Below are 16,340 nucleotides of genomic sequence, written 5' to 3'. Positions count from 1 at the left end.
TTCGAAACTTTATTTAAGAAAAAAAAGAAAAAAATAGTTGCTGAAATCGCTAGGGAAAGGAGAATTTATTTCACGTACTTGCCATTTTATTTTATTATTTTTTTCTTTTGTTTCATCTTTGCTCTTTATTTTGGACTCTTTCAGTCCCTTTTTATATTACCATCTTACCTGTTTATAACGATACAAATTTACAATTTTTCTTAACATTTTCTTCTCTTCGTTATAAATACATGCAGACGAGTGAACTTTTTGTTTATTTATATACATGTATCGCGTGTCGTAACTAATTTATTAAATTAAATCGGTACATTTAATCAACTTTCTTACGCTATTTTATAATATGAATTTCGATTGTCCTAAAGAAATCGTGGCACTGTAATTTCACTTTAATGTTACCTCGAAGGGAAAACCAAATAAAGATATTAGTAATATAATTACAAAAAAGAACATCATTATTATAAAAGGTATTGTTATTATGAGAAAAATAATGTATGATAATACTATACGATTCTCGATTGCTTCAATCCAAAAATTTAATCTTTTTCATAAAAATTTTAATGTATCACGGTTAATCAATTCATACCGACATAAATAACCAGCGTTCATAACAGTTGACTGCAGTTTTTAAATTATAAAATAGCCAGAGAAAAGCAATAAAAATGGACTATACAGGTGTCAATACGCATCAGTTAATAAAAAAAACTAATCGATAATACAAAACGAATAATCGAACGATTCGAAATAGAAAATTTCAATCATGAATCCAGTCTGTCGTATTTTTCAGATCAGAAATAATCTGATTACCCTTGCCATTCTGTAAATAGACTCTTCGTTGGTCACTCCGCTATGTGTACTATGCTACGAATCTAATATCCGCCCTCAAAATGCACGGAAGCAGAAGAACGCAAAAATCGCAAAGTAAATCTTGATCTCCAGTAATACGACGTATTAAATATGTACTTTTCCATTATAGTTAGATGAAATCGACAACATGATATTCACAACTCTCGACAGCTTTAGTTGTTTATATGTTGCGTGTAGTTGGTTTGCAGGTGTTGTCTTCCTCCGTAGTTGAGCGCTGGTATGAAACAGAAACAATAAATCGAACGATATCATCAAATACTTTATCCTCGAACGAAGTATGATATATATATATATATATATATATATACCTTATAAAATGGAGTAGAAAACGACAAATAAAATTTCGATGCACTCGAGCAAACAAATTGAAGATGTCACCTGTTTACTACGTGACAGAATTTTCGATATCCGAATGAAAGTATTACATGCCCATACGATAAAATTATGAAATCGATAGCAATTGAGAGTTTTGCTGAGTTTTTCTTATGTAAAATTCGAATTTTCTTAACAATTTCTGTTACGTCCCGATATCTGATACGGGCTGAATTCCGTCCCTCGGTCGGGACGGCCACTAATGATACAAACATCATAGGTCGGACTTCAATAATCCTAAGGCACCGTCATAATTTAAATATCGTCCTTTTTACTTTAACTTCAAGGCCCTCAGTTGCTGCTACATAGAGGTCAAATCGAGACATTCCTTAGGGCCAGCCAATGAAAAATGGGGAAACGTGGATTTTCCCACTTTTCCCGGGATTTCTACTCTTTTTTTTTTAATCTTTGTTTATTAATTCCAGGTTTTTTACATATTTTTTTTTACATGATTTTTTCCAGAATAAACGCTGAATTCTAATTGTAGGGTGGTACAGGCAAAAGTACCGATAAGCGACGGTACGACGTAGTCATGCATTATTACTTTTTTTTTTTAAGATTATTATTGTGCCTTAAATTTAAGCCGCTGTTGCGCTGTGCTTATGTACGATATTTTAATTTATGTCCTGAAAGCCTGGACGCAAAAACAGGACAGTTCGCTATGGGATTTCTACTCGTAAATAACCTATGGTGAGGCGACCAGCGACCATCCCCGGTTCAGTATAAATACCTCCGTCACAGAACAAGAGTTTCTAGTTAGTTTTCTGTTTGTTCTCTGATCCGTAACATTTTGGTCTTTCGAGCCCGATTACGTATCAAGTGAAAAGTGTACACACCAATGATACCCACTACCATAGAGTGTCACGCAAATCCATCACTATCAGTGCAACGAGTTCCAACAACTTCAGTCTCATAACATCACAAGTGTTAACGAAGTACCTTCATCACGAAGCATGTCGACCCCGTCAAAAATCAACTCCCTGCGACGAAAACGCGATAACTATCTCGACAACATCCAGTTCATAAAGAACGGCATCGACGATTACCAACAATCCGACAATCATAGCGTTGGTCCTTTGAAAACATATAAAGGCCTATTCAAGGACGAGTAGAAACGGTTCCAACTAGTCCAGGAAAAATTAAACAACCTCGACGAAGAGGGCAACACGCAGGAACAAGAAGTGCTTGAAACTTATATTTCCCTGGTCGCTCGATTAAGGAGTCTCATAAAGGGCGAGCGACCATCAACTCTGTTGACACCCAAAGGCAGCGATTTTCCCGCAACGCGAATTCCATTGCCGAAACTGAAATTCCCCACCTTCGACGGGAAATTTGAGGAATGGGATGGGTTCTATAATCTTTTTTCCTCGACAATAGGCGACAACCACTACCTCACACCTGTACAAAAATTCCTATACCTTCGATCCCTCCTAACGGGAAAAGCAGCGGACTGCGTGAATGTATTACCCATCAGCGACGCAAATTACATTACCGCTATAGCCATTCTCAAGGACAGGTTCGAGCATCCACGATACGTCGCTTTAAAACACAGCCACGCAATCGTTCAGTATCCAAAAGTAAGTAAACAATGTCCAACGCCCTTGTGGCATTTAATCTGCTCGATCAGCCAAAATCTCTGCTCATTAAAGAATTTAGGAGAACAAATCAATATAAACGCCATACTTATCAGCCTCATCAGTTCGAAATTACCAGCAAATATCATTAAACAATGGGAACTTACGTTACCTAACAAGGAAGTGCCTCATTATACTCATTTATTGGACTTCCTCAAGAATTTGGCACTTATCTTCACACCATCCCCCGAGGTCTCGACGACAAGAGGATCACCGAATCAACCCAATTCGGTCTGTCAATGTGCGCGACGGAAGCACGCATTTGCCGCGACACAGGCTCCGTTGACATGTCCAATCTGCCGAGGACCACACTCCATTTGGAGATGTGACAACTTCAAGGCTAAACCAGTTGGCGAGCGCCTTAAGAACGTTACAGGGGCATCCTTATGCATCAATTACTTGAGGAAAGGACATTCAGTGCAAAATTGTTACGCCGGATTATGTCATAGGTGTGGACAACGGCATCACACGATGCTACATAGGCCTAAACACCACGCAAGAGCTCATCCCGCAACATTCAGCCGAGCCTCCTTTCCGTCAAACAGTCGATTCTCGACACCCACCTCATCATCTCGTCATCGGAAATCTACAACAAACCACAAATCGAAGACACCACGAACGAACTCGTCCCCAACTCCATCCTCCAGCCATCGACGAACACATAAACAGTGACACTGACAATCGACGATTCCAATGATGACCGAACCTATTAACCCAATAGCACCCGATTCATTACACAACGATCTGGTAATCACGGCTTAAATCAGCATTTTGAACGATAAACAACAACCAATCCGTTGTCGTACAGTGCTAGCATAAACTTCATAACCGAAAAACTGGCAAAATCACTTTGAATAAGACAAAGGAAATGTTCGGTCCCAATTGGTTCGGTCCCAACAATCTTCGTTTCATAGTTTTAATATCTTTAATACCTCAACTTTCAACCTATCCATTCTCATTTGAAAAATACTTTCAAAATTGACCCCCTCGAAAATCGTACTTGGTATAACACGACAACCATTTGTATTCCACACGATAACCTATCCATAATACTTTCAGCTTCCACCTTCGATCTATCCTTTCTCATCTTTAAAAATATTTCCCAAGTTGCCTCCCTCAAAAATCACGCTTCATACGACATAATAATACTCGTATACCAGACAATAATCTATCCGTAATACTTCAACATTCATCTTCGACCTGTTCTTTCTCATCTTTCAAAATATTTTCAGAATTGTCTACCTAAAAAACCGTACTTGTACGCCAGGCGATAACCCATGAAAGGAAACTCCATTTAAGAATAGATTTCAGCGAAAAATCCTTATCGACGACGCGATGTATCAAGGATCAAACCGAGGAAGGAAAAGATAGACGACGGAAGTATAATCGAAAGAGAAACGTATAGCCATGATAAGAGTCGTCGAAGAATGTCGGTGGCTAAGGCTTGTTCGAATTAGAGGAACGAGAGGAAGGAATTGTCTCTTAACGACTGCAAAGGAACTCGATTGGAAACTTTTATCGGGCCACGCTTACGGATTCTACAGGAATATCGAAGGTACGAATGAATCAGCCCGAAAGTGGGTGGGATTCGAGCGGACCGACAAGTGGTGCGAGAAAACGACGACGTAAAGAAAAAGGAAAAGATGGAGGAAAAGCAATGGAAGAAGATAGGGGATGAAACAGGAGAAGGAGGATGAAGAAAAGAGGTTCCACGTTGAAAGTTGGCAACGGAAGAAACGACGACTAATTGCAGCATCCTCCTGCAGAAAACTCTCGTCCCTCTTGTATTTCCATCGGCTGATAACGAGAAACGAGAGGGGAAACGCCGACTGGCAACGACTTCCACTTTTAATTGGATTAGCATCGATTAATACTCCGCAAACAATCGTCGCGTCGTCACTGTGATTGCATCAATAGGGTAGTAAGAATTTTTTAAGGATCCGTGAACGTGGCGCGAACATTCACGTGTATGCATGACATCGTTTCTGTTTGCGTTGGGCAAATTGAAACACGAATGCGTTACGAACGCCGATACGAACGTCTAAATATGAATGATAATACGTAGAAAATAGAAAGAGACAGTACAAGTTGATGTTTGATACGGTTGTTCCTTTATATTGTACTCGTTATCGAGGAAAAAGTGCAGGACAAACAGAGTGACTAGCTGCTACGTTGGACGCTAGAATATGGTTTGTGCGTAACCGAGGAAACTAATGATCGCGACCCTGTTTGATTTCGATTCCGATCGAACCTTGTTGATATTCGATGTTGAACTCAACTACAGATGAAAATTGAAACGAGTAGAAGATAAATATTATATACATATCGAACAATAGCTGAAGGTGGACCGAACGAAGAGGATCGTGGAATATTGAATTAACTCGATTTATTAGTTTTATGAGTGAAATTGCATTATATTAGTATGTAATCTTCTTTCTCTTTTTTTCATTCGAAACATAAAAGATAGATTACAAATGTGAATTATAGTATAACAAGGAAAAGAGGACAGATTAGGTTCTATATATTTACCATTATATTGTAACGAAATATTAAGGGTAATATAATAAATATTTGTTAGAAACAATTTTACTTCTACACGCAGATTATACCTTCTCTTTTTTATCCTGTAAACCTCAAGCCATCGAAAACGTCCTAACGCGTAGCGTCATAAATAGAAATCCATTCGATCATTGAAATAAACAGTATAGCATAAAATTGATATGGATTTCCAGTCATATAGAAATCAAGAGGCCGTCAAAACTTATTCACCGTGAAGAAAAATCAGACCTAACTTCCACGATGCTAAAACCGTTATCGAAGAAGCCGCTAGCAAATTTTAGAACTGTTTATGGCTCAACAACCCCCATACGAAACTTCGCACAGTACGATCTAGCGTGCAAGAAATACCCAACGTCTCAGCACTAATCAGAACTAAGCCGCCCTCACCCGCATTCGCACCGACCATTCCAGACTTACGCACGAGTAGTTGTTAACAAAACAATCATCTCCTGAATGCCAATCTTGTGGCTCACCTATAACCATACAGCACAGTTTATCGGACTGCCCTAGATTTTCACCTGAAAGAAACAGTTGCAACATTAAAGCCGATACGAACGTCTAAATATGAATGTTTCTCAAAGCATTCATAACGCGTTCGAAACTTTTTTAAACAGTTAAACATACTCAATTCCATGTAACTGTGTACCATTAATCTTGTAAACATGTAATCGCTAATTACGCGCTATGTATACCTTGAAATAAACTCATGAATAAAGAAATATATTAAGTTGTCCGAAAAGTTTCTTTCGTTTTATAAAGAAATAATAGACGCACAATGTTTTTTGTTTTATATTAGTTTATTAAATTATGCACGAACATAATAATAGAAATAGAACGAAATGGAGCATACCTAATTCAATAAAATAATATGAAACAGAAATTGTTGTTCATCTATTATCACCTTATGAAACGAAAGAAACTTTTCGGACAATCTAATAGTAAATAAATAATAAATTTTTCTGTGTTACGTATTGAATGTATTATCTGACTTCAGCGGAATATTCGATGCTGCTGGTATATTTTCATCTGCAGAGGCACATGGGTAATTTCCTTATACAAGTATACGGGCCCTGTGTTTTACTCGTGGTCCTATCTTGGGTCTCCTTCTGGTTAAATCGAGAAGCCACTGCAGATCGTGTATCACTGGGTAAGCTCATAGCTAGGCCATGTTTCACAGATATACGTACGCTAGAAGCAAGTAAATAAAAATTAATCAGATTTTTTAAATGACAACGAAGGTTAATCGCGTGGTAGAAATAGTACCAGAAGTATATAATTATAGTGATGCTTTTACCGGATATTTAACTTGTTACGTCGATTGGAAATTTCAGACAGTTTTATATTGATTTTATTCGGCAAAAGGAATTTCTATCCGTCTATTTATTAAATCATATAATGACTTCATCTTATTTGTAAAACGATGTATAATAGTCTTTCTCCTGTCTTCTTCTAATAATTAGATTTTTCTTTATTAAATTCACAAAAAACATATTTGCCAAAACATTTTATCGTTGGGAATTGGATAAAATCATACTTCGATTATTTGCAACATATCTGTTGTTCAAATGAATAATAAAACAAACTGTAAGATAATCGACAGAGCACTGCGACAAATGTAACACATTCGTTGTTTTATCTCAATTATATAAACAATAACGACTGCATTGGTTTCGAGTCATTTTAAAAATTATATTTTGGAGCCGAATACGTATATTCTTTGATAACTTGACAATTGAATGAAATATAAATAAAAGTCCTTTCATATTTGTTTAAAGGCATAACAACCGTATTAACGATGACGTTTCTGGGATTGGAGGCGCGGACAGATTTGCCTAAAGTTCCTTACCCCACTGCCCTGGACTTCTTCGTTTTTCTTTCGTTCGCTTTCATTTTTGCCACTATTATACAATTCGCGGTGGTGCATTATTTCACCAAGTACGGTTCCGGCGAGTGTTATTTCAGCTCCGATTTAAGCGAAAGCGAGAGTTCCAGCGACGAGGAGGAGGCGAATAGACGACAATTGCAGAAAGAACCGGTAATTTGCATGCATTTGATATTTTATTACTTCAGTGAAAACGGTCCAACGAACGAACAGTTTATCAACTTTTATAATAACCATTATCACCCATCAAACATATTTAAATCTGTTTTCATAAATTTGTCTATTGTAAATTAATCTAGTTGCATCGAATTTGTGTTAAATCATTTGTCTCTACGGTTATATAATTATTTCATAATAACAAACATTTATGACGTAGAAGTATAGAAATTATATTATCTTCTACGCAGAGAATAAAAATAATGTTATTCTGTGCGTAGCGTTCTTTCAATGTCTAAATCAGAAAAAACAGATATCGATATTGAGATTGGCACAACCTATATTCAATTATTCAAGTCTTAAAGTTTTGATTAATAAGTAACGACTACGATAAATCACTGATATTTAAAATGGAAATGGAACAAAAATACTCCCAAATTCCAATAACAATGATAAATCTCTCGCTTATATTATATTTCACGAATACGTGCAAGATCGTTCAATATTCATACTTTGTAAGAGATCATGCAAATCTCCGCTATTTTGGCATTGTTCCATATTGAAATCGGCAAACCCGATTTCTGGATTCCGGTTATAAAGATCGAAATCGTCGCTCTGCCAGCGTGATAATCCATCATAGACGCTTTCTTACGTCCCTTCCAATATTAGACATATGCTTCTACGAAAACTTGATAGCGAACATTAATAAACAAAATCTATGTTACGAAATATCCACAACTATTGAAAGATACAAAGAAACTTGTTTTACATGTTTTGCGTTTATCGCTCTTCTTTTTTTTCTACAGTAGAATAGTACAATACTCGTGAAAGGAAACAGATGAGAGCTTTTATTGAAATCGGTGAGGGTCAAATCAGAAGCTTCCCTTGTTAGCGAATGTAAACCTTTAGAGACTTAACTTATTTTTCTTAACGCTGCGTATATTTTTGGAAAGATTGAATTTATTATAAATGCACCAGCAAAATAGAAGACTTTAATAGGTCATCATATTCTTCATTGTGGAAACGAATTGCATATAAAGAAACAAAATAAAGTACCTGGACCATGATACTTTGATTTACATAAGAGGAAGAGTATACGTATATATCATTCGATCTCCATATAACAATAAAGAACATGAAGTATAAAGGGAATATAAATGTTGATTTAAAGTTACTTTAATCCAATCCAAGAAATAATTGGATTCCTAAAGTTGTATGTAGGTTACTGCAATGAAAAGCCTTAATAGAAGGAAAAGGAAAGTTATTCGCATCGAAATAAAATTACCTTCGATTTGAAATACATTTACATGCATGACCAACGCGTTAATTCGTCGAATAACTTCCATTTGGTGGATAGAAAAAGGTTTGAGAAAATATACTTCCAAAAGTGCGGTCATTCGTTTGAAACGAAGATAATTCGATCATTTTTAACGTTTCACTAAGAAGTCGTCACTAAGAAGTCGTTTCACTAAGATATCGTACATTGTATCTTAACATACTCACAGCCAGTAATTGTACGAAAATCCTGAAATTTCAAAATGACAAGTTTCGACAATTATGATTATATTATTATTTTCAAAGTCTGAAGTACTTTACATCGGTTATTATTATTAATTAAACTAAACACAAGAGATCCTTCTTTCCTTGTAGATATTCATAATCGGCTTGGCACGACTAGCTTATACTTGGACATGTTTTCGCCTTGGAGAGACGCGATATTACGTCAGTAGTCGTTAATGTATTAATATTATTTTTATGCTACCTCAAATATATGGTTCCTATGCGAGCTTGCAAACCGAAAACAGCTTTCATTTATCCGTCAATTATGCGACCAGCAAAACAGCGTAAACTAAAAAAAAAAAATATCCACAGACACATGTAACGAATGGATAGTGAAATAAAACAATAAATACCAATAAAATATAATAAATATAAAATAAAATATTACCTCGAATATTCTAGATCAATAAAACTAGCAGAAAACAACAAAAACAATCCAACGAAAATATTTACAAGTTCCAGATGAATTTCGAGAGACGATATTTTCCTCCGCGCCTCTCGTTTTTTTCGTTTTAATTTTCGTTTAATTTAAGGGACGTTTATCATTTCACCTATCCCATCGGAATATTATTAGACTATATATTATATGCGAAAGCATTGAAACGCACAATAAATATCTGCTGCTACTTATTTCAGGTACCCCAATCGCACAAAAGAACCGCTGGAAACCTAACGGCGAGAGGGCACTCAAGTCGAAATTTTACGATGAATGAGGACGGTATGATTGAAGTGATACCGTTATCAGCGATCCCAGAACCCAGCAGAAATCCTACAGTGGGCCACTGGCAGATGTCCTGCGTGACCTGCAGCCCGCCCCCTCGTCAAGCTCCTCCGAGCAGAAAAGAGGGATCCGGTCGAAGGCGACGCAGAAGAACGCCTAGATACAATTCCGTATCGAAAATCGATCGTGCCAGCCGCATCGTGTTCCCCGTGTTCTTCCTGGCTATCAACGTGTTCTACTGGTGCGCGTATCTGTCGAGAAGCGAGCGTATCAATTACTACAACGTGGACTCGAACGGCACGTGAAATCGGTCGCTAAACGGGACAACCAAGGGAAAACAAGTGTACGAACGTTCTCCACGGGATTACTCAACGGAGAAGGAGATGTCGATCGACCAATCTACGATATTACTTTAAGCGATCACTTAATAAAAATTGTTGGCCGGCGGGCGATTTACGAGGAGAATGAGAGCTTTGGACGAGCGTATGAACGAATATTACGTTATCGTTCGTAAGTTTAGTCGTATTAAATAGAAAGGGACAAGGATGCATGAATATTATAAGTATTAGAGACATTTGCATTTGTATTTTTAACTCTCCGTAGGGGAAGTTTCTAACTATTGTTTTAAAAAGTTTTAATTATTGCTTAGCTTGCGATCAAAGTAAAATCTTTTCGAAAAGAATTGCGAATATTTCAAGAGGAGATTCTAATATTTGACTTAACAAGTTATTAGATAATATAACAAAAATGTTAATAAGTATGGCAGAATTTTTTAAAAGTCTGAAACAGCAAGAAGATGTATATTTGGATATAAACGATCCAATTTCTATATTGAAAAGATATATTTTATAGTATATTGTATATGGAACATTACTAAGTTGTGACATTTTCCAATTTCCTTTACAATTAGTACAATGATACATATTTCACTTGAAATTCTGCATTCTTACGATTAACCTTGTGAACGATGATACTAATAAATAATCGATATCAACAATACGGACGAAGATATGAGACCAGACTAGGAAACCTTATGAAACGCTATATAAATATTTAGTAAAGCTTAAAATGTGAGTTTGTAATGTATGTGGAGAAACTAAAGAGATAAATATTGTTTAAATCGGTTTAAGAAATAATTATTGTTTAAATTTTATATCTTGTTAAATAGTGATTCATATCGTAACACTTAAAAAACGAACTATAATAGGTTTTTTGTGTTTAACACTTTAAATATAGTAGACGAATTTATAATTTAAATAGTATCATTATTAGACAGTAAACAGTAATTATTATTACTATTTTATGACAATAAACGTTATGTTCACGATTCAAAATAGAATGATATATGTAGAAATATCTCTTTACAATAACAATCAGATGTAAAAATATCTTTTTATAATTCACGACTTACAAGCCGTTCAAGGGTTAATAAGCATATTTTTCGTTAGCAAATAACATTATTCATTATTCTCGACAAAAATGGAAAAATTGTCTGCGTTAAAATGAGATATATACATATATATATGAAATATTATGTTCAATCTCCTAAGTGTTAAATTATAGCACACGAATATAACACGGATATAAAAAATCCCTTATCCGTACCAATTAATCATTCTAAATAGTGATAAATGTATTGGAAAACACCAATCTATTTCTGTCAATCACAATCACAGAAATTACTTCCTCCACTCTTGAAACAAGCAATTGGGTCAACAAATGATTGTATAACCATGCTAGAACGAGATAGTAGTACAGTACTAAATTGTACTCATCATTTCCATTACAGATAACGACTGATTATTACAAGTTCGACCTTTGTCTAACAGTCATAAATGGTAATAAATTAAAATCGTCGTTTCATATTTTTGACCGTTAACGTGCCATACAATAGTTAGTATTTATGGTTTTCTTTCCTCGAAAACACAGTGTTCAAGTTAGTCTACTATTTTCTGAGAAAAAAATTTAGCTTTAATACCTCCCTCGTTAGACTATACAAAATACGTGAACAATGAAAAGATAAAACCTTTCCATATTTTTTCTCAATTATCGACTTTTCTTCCTTCTTAATTGTCAATAAAACGAAATTTTATAATGTCGTGATATCTGTAACATTCAATTTGTTTCAGAGAATAAATTAATTCTCACCTTCCGTGCATGTGTGGAAAAAAAGATTTCAAATGTAAATGATGCGATAAAGTTTAGGACAAATATATAAAAATTGTTTGAAATTCCTACTTGAATGTAAGTTGCATCAATTGCAGAAAAAAAATTGTGCCAGTCTGATCTAATAATAAAATATCGGTGAAACGTACGGAATAAATTTTAATCATTAGAAGAACGTTTAGTGAGTGAAATGATAGAAATATTCAATGGTAATTGCGTATTAGGTGCGACAATAAAAATCAATTTTAAAAACAGTCCGTTGTTATTTATTGTAACATATATACACAAAATATGTACATACAATATAGCCTGCTACAATAAAATAAAGATATGTAGTATTTTTCAACATATGGAGTGTAGTGAGGTATACATAGTACATGCCCTCTATGAAAATATTATTAAATAATGAGAAATATAATACAAATACAATAGAATTCTTTCATTTCTTATAACAAATTTGTAAAAAGAAACAACAAAATATGGTTTATTTAGCTTCGAAATCATAGTATTACTGTGTCATGTTTTGTAAATATTTTTAAATATTTCTTTAAATTGTTCTGTTTCTTAATATTTAAGAAATTTGTATTTTTTATTGATAGTATGTACTTCAGTTAATTTTTTTTTTCCTTTTTAACACAAAACAAATATTTCTTTACTGATAACAAATTATACATAATACTTTCTTATCTTTCATCATATTTTATGCAATACTTATCTCAAACAATTCATATTTACAATAACTTTCGTTTGACTGATACAATGAAATGCAAAACGCCATAATGATGATAAGTTTGTTATTATACTGATGTTGTATTAGCTTTTATAAACATATTCTGTTGTCGAAAATTTTCAAAATGAACAATTTCACGCCATTCAATTAGCACGCATGTTGTATCATTAATGCTAACATTAAAAATCTATATTGTTTCTAGTAAATAAAAGAAAACTTACGAATAAAAACAGGAAAAAAAGGAAATAACAAATAAATAAAAAATTTCTCTGTAGCAGAAATATTCGTACTTCCCAATTTCCATTTTCGTTATTACATGCACCTTGAAATGTGTAACCATAATATATCTCAATTTCAAATATCCTGCATACAATAATAAAATATGTGCATATATATAGATGTATAATCATATAACTTTCATTTTTAAGCATAAGGTGAATGATGCATTTCGGCACATTCAAAATATGCAAACATTATCGTTTGACGAAATCTCATACATGTTTCCTTCTACAAAGCAACAGGTGTCCTATCCATCTTCGTTATTTATCACTTTATTACCAATTTATCACAAAGATTTCTGGCACATTCAATCACTTCAACTTTCGCTAATATCGTGCTTACTTTATAATAAGCCTCTGTAATATATTTATTGAGAGACTAGTATGTAGTATCGCAATACGCACTATACGTATATACTACATATGTATATATTAATTTATCTTTATCATAATGCCTCTACAAGATAGCAATCGTCCACGAATTCATGTTTTCCAAGTTTCGAAAACACATTAAACCGTATATTTTTAAAAATGTGTTCCTTCTATTTGAGATATTTTATAATTTTCATAATGAACAAGAATATTTTAAATTGAGAATGACACTGTTTCAGGATGTTACAGTTCAAGAATTTGCATTTTTTTTATTTAAATTATTCTGATAACTTCTTTTATTGATTATTACAACATAAAATTTGCTATAGCTTGTAAACAAGGTCAAACAGGCATATATTTATATGAACTTTTTTCAGATGCTGAATCAATCCCTGAGATATTGTCTATTATTACTCATATTACAAGAGATTTACTCCATATATTGAACGACAATTCTTAAATATTAGATGTTAATATTTGTTATATATAGATCTATTTTTCTGATAAGATTGATTTTTAAAAAATATGAACAAATATTGCAATATTTTTTGATACAAAAAATATTCAAATATAAATTAAAAGCTTAAGATCCATTGATGCTTCTGAGTTCGAAAATTAATAAAACCAATAAATTCTTGTATGTCTTATTTAAAGTAACCATAATATTAAGAAATGCTTTAATGTAAATATATAATACATAAAAAATATATAACATAAACATTATATATGCTTTTAACATTTATTGTTACTACATACACACAACATATAATGTAACATATATATGTAATATACGTAAACTATAACTTCATTGCTGAGTTAAACATAGATCCATACATATATTTTACGTAATTCTCGCTGTATGCACCAGGCATGCAACGTTTTAAATGTTATAAAAATATTTAGGCATACAAGTAAATACAAAATGCTAATTCTATCAGTAACCACAGACTATCATATAGATATAATTTTTTGGCAAATCTTTTCTTTCAGTTTCTTTCAAGAACATTTATCAAAAGGTCATATTAATAAAAAATACCCAAAATTAATACAGTAATGTTTTTACATATTTGTACTGTCATTTTGTATTTGAATTGAAACACTAATCATTTTTAATATTATTTAAGATACTATTTTAGATAAAATTGAACATGTTACATATAATGTTATAACACTATATTTTTATATGCAAATTTCTATATTAGCTATATTCTATATTAACAATTATGTATTGTACTTGTAACTAAACAATTTTTATATAATAAAACATCTTTAATTAGACAAAAATATATATATATATATATATATATATGAAGGAACATTGAAAAATATTTCTTGCATATGATATAATAAATAAATAATTATATTAGTAATCCAAACAATTAGGAAGACCAAAAAATATAAATGAGAATGAAATAATTATATATTACCAAATTATCAAGATGATGCAATCATTTTTAGTACATCACCTAACTCATTTGCATAATAGTCTGGAATTATCAAATCTTTAGAGCTAGTAGTAGAAGCGCTCATGGCATCTACGTCATTTTGTGTTGTAATACCCGTTAATACAAGAAGAGTTTTAAATCCACAACGTTTCCCAAGAAGAATGTCAGTATTACAACTGAAATAGAATAATTATGTTTTAAACATACCAATAATAAACTACTGCTGCATAGTGTTATGACTATGAATAATATTTACTTGTCACCAATCATAAGTGTTCTTTGAGGATTTAAACCATATTTCTTTATAATATATTCGCTCAAAAATGATTCTGGTTTTCCAAGCATCACTGCCGATCTATTGGATGCCATTTCTATAATCTTTATGAAGCATCCAGTTCCTATATAATTAAAATTTATACTTCAAAATTTTAAAAAATATTTGAAATAAATATATTAATAGTGTAGCATAATAAATAATTTTGCAACCTGGGAATTTATTAGTATTTGGCGATGGTCTTTCTACATCACAATTTGTCCCTATAAAATGAACATTTGGATCTTGTAAATAAGTGGCAGCTTTCACAAGCTTAGGAAAACTAAAGTGTTTATCAAAGCCTACAATAACTGCTCCAACTTCTGGGTCTGGTTTAAAGTTTTCTATCATTTCTACTTCATCACCTTCCGTTACATCTGGCTACAATAACAAAACAAATTTCATATTGTTAATTTGAGCTGAAATTTTGGAGAAAATTATATATCTTTTGTTTAAAAAGACTTACTCCGACACCAAAATGTTTGATACCTTCAGCTTCCAATTCCTTGGTAATACCATCACTCCCAACTACGTATGCTTTTTTATTAAATCTTTTTTCCTTAAGATACATAGCAGCCAAAAATGAAGAACATACTATTTCATCCTGAAGAAAAGTTTAAAATAACATTTTAAACAATAAATGCATATTATTTAATCCAAAACATTACATCATATATTTTACTTACTATTGTTGCATCATACTTAAGATTTTTACACTTGTCCACAAATTCAGACCTGGTTTTGGTATTACTATTTGTTATGTAAAAAAACTTTTTACCTAATTCTTTAAACTTATTTACAGTTTCAGGTGAATTCTTTATTACTTGGGTTTCCTTCCATAGTACGCCTAAGGTTTACTAAGATTAAAATACCATTTATGACATTGTACATTGAAGTATTTGTCTATTATTATCTTACAATTATTAAATACTCCAATATCAAAAATATGATATAAAAATAACAATGTACGCATATTTATTTCGAACAATTTTTTATAGAAATTATTTTGCATTAAGTAATCACTCACCATCACAGTCTGATAAAACTACATCAATGGAGTCTATGAAATTTTTAAATTCTGCACTTGATAATGACAATATATAACGTTTTGTCGCCATTTTGCAATAACCTGCAGATACGACTTTTCAAACTGAAGTGAAGTTAAGTCTACTATTCACACAAAGTACACTCTTTAGCAATTAACCGCGGTAACTAAAGAGATGATCCTAAACAGAGCATGTCTATCAACCTATCAGTACCATCATTGACATTCACGCATTTGTAACGT

The 16,340-nt window shown here is 32.9% G+C and overlaps 2 protein-coding genes and 2 long non-coding RNA genes across 8 annotated transcripts in view; 1 reads left to right on the top strand and 3 right to left on the bottom strand.

The window, feature by feature from the left end:
- LOC126915778 (gamma-aminobutyric acid receptor alpha-like) overlaps positions 1-12,168 on the top strand; it is a 102,304-nt gene extending 90,136 nt beyond the window's left edge. For all 3 annotated transcript variants that reach the window (XM_050720789.1, XM_050720787.1, XM_050720788.1), the window contains 3 exons: positions 6,424-6,576; positions 7,205-7,464; positions 9,664-12,168. In XM_050720789.1, coding sequence (XP_050576746.1) covers positions 6,424-6,576; positions 7,205-7,464; positions 9,664-10,053 — 803 coding nt within the window. In that variant the 3' untranslated portion in view covers positions 10,054-12,168. The remainder of the gene's footprint in view (positions 1-6,423; positions 6,577-7,204; positions 7,465-9,663) is intronic.
- LOC126915794 (uncharacterized) lies at positions 38-4,882 on the bottom strand. The gene is made up of 2 exons (XR_007710333.1): positions 1,173-4,882; positions 38-1,078 (listed from the first exon to the last, which is right to left on the bottom strand). It is a non-coding gene; the product is annotated as an uncharacterized LOC126915794 (long non-coding RNA).
- LOC126915791 (uncharacterized) lies at positions 4,930-9,905 on the bottom strand. Of its 3 annotated transcripts, none has more exons than XR_007710330.1 (3): positions 9,416-9,688; positions 6,419-9,316; positions 4,930-5,947 (listed from the first exon to the last, which is right to left on the bottom strand). It is a non-coding gene; the product is annotated as an uncharacterized LOC126915791 (long non-coding RNA). The 3 variants fall into 3 exon arrangements; XR_007710328.1 differs by lacking the exon at positions 4,930-5,947 and having other exon boundaries at positions 6,473-6,617; positions 8,753-9,316; XR_007710327.1 differs by lacking the exon at positions 4,930-5,947 and adding an exon at positions 9,764-9,905 and having other exon boundaries at positions 9,014-9,316; positions 9,416-9,696.
- Positions 12,158-16,319, bottom strand: LOC126915782 (glycerol-3-phosphate phosphatase). The gene is made up of 6 exons (XM_050720792.1): positions 16,080-16,319; positions 15,739-15,899; positions 15,519-15,656; positions 15,226-15,433; positions 14,996-15,137; positions 12,158-14,915 (listed from the first exon to the last, which is right to left on the bottom strand). Exons 1-6 carry the CDS (start codon positions 16,168-16,170, stop codon positions 14,729-14,731), a joined length of 927 nt encoding a protein of 308 aa, XP_050576749.1. The 5' UTR covers positions 16,171-16,319; the 3' UTR covers positions 12,158-14,728.
- Positions 16,320-16,340: the final 21 nt, after the last annotated feature.

This window comes from Bombus affinis, chromosome 4 (assembly GCF_024516045.1).
Source record: "Bombus affinis isolate iyBomAffi1 chromosome 4, iyBomAffi1.2, whole genome shotgun sequence".
NCBI lineage: Eukaryota > Metazoa > Arthropoda > Insecta > Hymenoptera > Apidae > Bombus > Bombus affinis.
The sequence above is the reverse complement of the archived record's forward strand: the minus strand, read 5'-3'. Positions and strand labels throughout refer to the sequence as shown.